Source organism: Schistocerca nitens, chromosome 6, assembly GCF_023898315.1.
Source record: "Schistocerca nitens isolate TAMUIC-IGC-003100 chromosome 6, iqSchNite1.1, whole genome shotgun sequence".
NCBI lineage: Eukaryota > Metazoa > Arthropoda > Insecta > Orthoptera > Acrididae > Schistocerca > Schistocerca nitens.
In genome coordinates this window covers 85,225,443-85,231,442 of record NC_064619.1, presented here as the reverse complement: position 1 = coordinate 85,231,442, position 6,000 = coordinate 85,225,443, and the positions used below count along the sequence as shown (strand labels likewise).

The window sequence follows — 6,000 nt, the reverse complement described above, 5'->3', positions numbered from 1 at the left end:
GCAACTCTGCTATATGGTAAGCAGCAACTTTCCTTCTCTGGTATTGTTACATTCCATCCTGGATTTTCCATTGTTGGATACAATTTGATGCTTTAACTGGGGGGGGGGGGGGATGATGATGATGATGATTAAGATGATTGCCACGCATGCGAGTTGAACACCGGCGAGTCTGTGCATCGATTCTCCACAGTATTGCCTCATCTCACTGAGATTGATGGGACAGCTCTGGTACAATGTAGAGTTCATGCTACTTGTTCTTGATCATGATGCATGCAGTTACAGCATTTCCAGAACATCTTTTATTAAATCGCATTTCTATTAAATCGATTGGTGAGACTAGGTTTTGCTAGATAAACTTTTGTTTTTAATTAGGATGAGGAACTGCATGCCGGTCGCCAAATGCGGTATTTTTTCTTCACCCTGTAGTTGCACTGACCTAAATACAAGCTGAAGGCTAAACAACATGTCATGATGAAACAGATCATTATTGAAGCAAAGTAAGGGTATCCAGATTTGTGCCCATTACAACAATTCCACAATTTTTCCTTCATAAGGGGGGGTGGGCGGGGTGAGAAGTACATAAAAGAAGGTGTCTGTAGTCAAGCAACTAACAGTGTATTGACTGAAAGGACTTTCTAACTCAAAAGAAGGGAAAGCAGTGTAGGATAAATATTCGGGTACAGTGAAGGACATACCCACAACCCAACACAATGGAGATGCAGCAAGACAAGAAAAGAGAAAATCTGACGGTCAAAAGACAAAAACGTTCCATTAACAAAATACAACTGAAAAACTATCAGTCAAAATCAATCATAGTTTCATACCTTTACACAATGTTAAAGAGCATACAACAAATTGACAAGAAAGAGACAGTTGACCGTGAAGAATGCTTGGATGGCACAAATGGAAGAGGACTGGTCCAGCACACAGTTTTGTAATCCAGTTGCTTACGGTAAACGCAGTGAGTATTCTGGCAGATGATAAGAAATGTTAATACTTTATTAGTTATTACAAAAAATATTTATTCTCATTTCAACACATAATACCATATATGTTACATTTTCTGAAGAGAACACTGCTGACATGAAAAAAAAAAAAAAATCACGCTACAAAATCCACACGTTTAAATAAAGGTTCTATTAGTGCGTTTTTTTCACCCTTGTCAACAACATTCTGAGCAAAATTCAAAGAATCACACAGTTATATTTAGCTTCTTGAATTTACATGAATTTTAATACACCAATGAAATATTTACAATACAAACTTTTAACTCATCTCTTTTATCTTCACATATTAGCTTTATACAATTGTATAATTCCATTCACATGTAAACATTCATAAAATCTGGAAGATTTTTTTTTTAAATTTCCTACTCTACAATAATAAACAAAAAAACTAAAAATAATAAAAATCAATGACATAGTCATTGAGTTATGGACGGTATGTGAGAGACTAAGTTAGAGCTATATATGCTCTAAAAGCGAGAGGTTAAGAGGAACTACCAAGTCCTTACATTTGATTTAAATAATGCAAGAGAAATTTTTTTCTGATTTGGTCCCTACATTACCTCCCGACTTGTACCACATTCAGTTATTTTAAAGCATCTGTTTCACACTGTTAATTGTTTTAAAGGAATAGACAATGTTTTCCCAATAAATATCGAATTACGTGCTAAAATGTGTGTGTGTGTGTGTGTGTGTAGCAAGCATGGGCACAGGAGAGGACAGAAAGACAGTGAAATAGAGACCGAGAGAGAGAAGATTTGGGGGGGGGGGGGGGGGGGAGGTGATTTCACAATTACATGATGCTATTAAAAACAAAAAAGTATCAAAACATGTTCTATCACCTAGACTTTTTGTCACATAACTTTCCCTAATATCAAAAATTTCTAATTTTCAATTAAATTTCTCATTTACAATTAAATTTCTCATTTTCAGTTAAACTTCTCATTTTCGTATGTGCACAGTGTAAGGGTTATTCCTTACACACTTTTATGATATTAATTGAAATTCCATGATGGAAAACCCATTTAAATAAGGTTAGGGCAGGCATACTATTACATACACATGAAATATGGATAACTTTTTACATAAGAACAAAATTTTGAAAGTCAGCTAATATTAAATGTTAATGTGTGTCTATGAACCACCCATTTTCAATCTGTAGGTCAGTGGCTGCCTGTCCTCATTAAGCCCACCTCTTCCAACTCTCACTTCCCTATTACGTGTCAACACATGCATGAAATGTCATGTCTTTTCTGGCAGTCAAAAGTTTGTGTTAACTGTGCACTACATATTACAGTGGACATAGTACTGTCTATTTTCCGAAACTGAAACATATAACGCAGCTCCTACTTAAGCAACCTCAATTTGTATGCTCAGTGTGTAGTAGTTGTTTACAAATAAAAAGAATAAACTTAGTTGTTACAAGTTTCTGAAGCCACAGAAGCACACACACAAATGGTATACAAATGCACATGCCATTAAGTCTTAGCATATAATTCTCAGAAACACTGACACTAAGATATATGATAACTGTGATTAACATTTCATATTTCTGTGGTCTTCATTTCTTAGCTGCTTGAGACATCTATGTGAAATCACAAAATTTCTCTATCAAAAAAATAAAATTTCCACTGATGTGCCAACTGGTAATATACTATGAGATATAAAACAACTCTGTCACATACAACTTAGTATAGTTTCACTCTGCTGACAACACTGATTTTCTTCACAGAAGTTATGCAATTAGTGTAGTATAAACATGGATAAATAGCTGCAAAAGCCTTTTAAGATGAATAAACGACTGCATAACTGAATAAAAAAGGTATTCTGGACCTTATTTCCATACGTCACTGGAGAGACCTTTAAATAATGTGCTGAACCTTAAATGTGATACCCAATTTGTACATGATGAGAGCAAATAGCACGAACACAGTGTACTCTTGCGTGTACTGTTCAAACCAAAGAAGCATCAGTTAGTTTGTTACAAAAATTGTACCTCGCATCTTCACACTCATAAACCCCCCCTCTTCAATAATGTGCAGTGCACATACTTTTGTTTATAAATACACATGTACCATCAGCACAATTTATATCACAAACATCCACCAGTCATATCATGAAAGCTATTTTGAAGCATGTTAAATGTATTACAATTTGAAACTTAAATGTGTTACAGTTTTAAGTTCAAACCATGTGTTTTCACATATAACAGAAATTTATAGAAGGTTTTATCATCCATTTGTACCCACAATATCATAAATCAAATCTGGATCACAGGAGAAAATAAAATCCACATTGGGCATTACAATGGTTCATTCATGAGAAAAATGAAGCTTCAGGTAAGTATATTCAATATGCTGCTTACACTGAAACTTTCTAATACTTTTAAATTCTCCTGGTGTCCAGTCACGACTCCAAACAATTAATAGCTCTTTACATCAAAGCTACCATCACCACATAGTCTTATATGTGTACGTCACCTGAGAAATACATCAGTTCAACAACTTTGGTCTCCAATACAAAATTCTCTCCTTTAGCTTGCTGCTCCTACACCCAATGGAAGATATCTGTTTAAAAAACTGTCATTGCTGTAGCACTGAGACACCTCACGATTCCTAAATGCAAACTTCAAATGTTTCTGCATCCTGCCAATTGTGTTTCTTTCTGCCTTTACAGGCTGTCTCTTTGTTACAGATGAGAAAAGGAATACACATGCCTCAGTAGAATTATGCTGCTTGTGAAAATGAGGACCGTAAATGACACTGATATAGTTGTCGCCAGATTATAGATAGGGCAGTAAGGACACTGGCTGCTTCCACAAACTTCACAAATGTTTAGCAAATATGTCTGTAGTGAGTCAAATACTGTCTCATTGAAGCGTTCTGCAACAATAAAAGTACAAAGTGTTACATCCACATTTGTATTTACTACCAACATTATTATAAGAAGCCAACACCATAAACAAAAATAAATCTTATCTCTCACACAGTTATCATATCTTACAAAATGATTGGGATGGCTGAAGTGTAGAATGATAAATGACTTGAGAGCTGCTGTTGCACCTAAGGTAGACTCAAAAGCTTAACTGAGGTGATCTTACCTGGAGCATAGTAGTCGTAAACCCTTATCGGAAGGTAACGAGACATATTTGCCACCGGATACCATCGTTCTATTGTGAAATTGATGCAAGTATCTGTGTGATCCAGCTGAAATACAAATTTCATATGAGAAGAGACAAAAGAAAACAGTTAAATGGCAAAACAGAAAGTATTAGAGTTACCAAACACATATCCTAACACTTCAATTGAAGATAAAAAATGCAACCAGTAAAACCAAAATTCATGAAGATGGAAAAGGAAAAGCCTTCTTTAAATTATCTGTGCAGCATCTCAGTACTCTTTTTGTATGGTTTGTATATCAATTTTTCAATTTGTTTGGATAAAACTGAACACTTCATTTTCATGTTACACTTTAATTCTATTATGAGCATAATGTTTAATAGTTTTCTAACTAAGGAATAAACGTTTGTTATCTCATAACTAATTAGTAGAAATCATTGATCATAACATAATATTCCATTAAGATCAGAAACTAGTATTGAAACTGTTCTTAAATAAGTTAGTTTCAACTACCGACAATTTCACAGCCACTTTGATCTCTCTAAATAAGATTATGTTATTCCATACAACTACCCCATTTGATTATTACTCGGAATCTTTTCCACACATGAAAACAGAAAGTAAACATCTAATGATTAATTTCTTCACAGTTATTTCAATAATTTCCTGTGATATTTCTTTCAAAGTACAAAATTAATAATCTTACTACTCAACCACATGGGAACTACAGTAAAGAGCTGTCAAGTCATCAATAATGTATTGCTCTTATACTTTCTACACGTCAGGAGTACTGCATCAGAGCATATCATATCAGTACATTAATGGCACAAGATGCGGCCAACGTGTTTCTAGGTCACAGACAACTTTATAATTAAGGTCAGCAACCGTGGCTCCCTGTGATTTACATTCAACACACTGTCACACCTCCACTCAGATATCATCTTTGCAGTTTTCACGACACATTTCTTCTGCTTACTGGAAGTATTTGTAATCAAAATGAAGTCAGGCAAAATCAAAAAACAGAAAATCCAGGGTAGAATGTAACAGTATTACGAGAAGGATAGTTTGCTATTCACCACATAGCAGGGATGCTGAGTCTCAGATAGGTACAACAAAAAGCTGTCAGAAAGTGAGCTTTCGGCCAGCAAGGTCTACTTCGGAAATAGACAATATACACACACACACACACACACACACACACACACACACAAATGCAACTCACACACATATGACAACAGTCTCTGGCTGCTGAGGCAAGACTGAGTTTGTGTGGGAGTGTCTGTGTATGTAGTCTTTTTTCCGACAAAGGCCTTGCTGGCCGAAAGCTCACTTTCTGACAGTTTTTATGATGTGCATCTCTGCGACTCAGCATCTCTGGTATATGGTGAGTTGCAACTATCCTTTTCATAATACTGTTACAACATTAAGTCAGTTTATTTCATATTCTGATATGTTAGTAGTACCAGTTCCTTCCAAAACTATTTTTGCAACAGAAATCTTGGCTTGTTGTGCACTTCTGAACATTGTGTGCTCTATGGCTTTCTGAGGCAACCCTCAGAGTGGATGTTCTCTTCGAGCTGCCTACGAGCGCCAGTATGTGCTGCTACTCATAACTTTGGTAAGTACAGCTTGCTTTTTACTATGCGGTTTTCTACAGAAAACGTCATCTATAAACAGACTGCATACTGTGTGCAGCACATTTGATACAAACACAAAAATGCCCCCCTGCGCTGCCCAATTCACCATTCACTTTTGAGCATGAAGAACTTGTGTCCACCATAGCAGAACAGTGGGTATTAAACTAATTGTGAATAGGATTGAATGAAATTTTTTCAAACATAGGTCTGCAGTTGAAGGAAACTTTTTAAACAACTTCA

General features: G+C 35.6%; 1 protein-coding gene across 3 annotated transcripts in view; it reads right to left on the bottom strand.

The window, feature by feature from the left end:
• Nucleotides 1-1,039: 1,039 nt before the first annotated feature.
• LOC126263656 (CD109 antigen) overlaps nt 1,040-6,000 on the bottom strand; it is an 898,764-nt gene continuing 893,803 nt past the window's right edge. For 2 of the 3 annotated variants that reach the window (XM_049960760.1, XM_049960761.1), the window contains 2 exons: nt 4,105-4,210; nt 1,040-3,886 (listed from right to left, as the gene is read on the bottom strand). In XM_049960760.1, coding sequence (XP_049816717.1) covers nt 3,693-3,886; nt 4,105-4,210 — 300 coding nt within the window. In that variant the 3' untranslated portion in view covers nt 1,040-3,692. The remainder of the gene's footprint in view (nt 3,887-4,104; nt 4,211-6,000) is intronic. The other variant, XM_049960762.1, reaches the window with a different exon arrangement.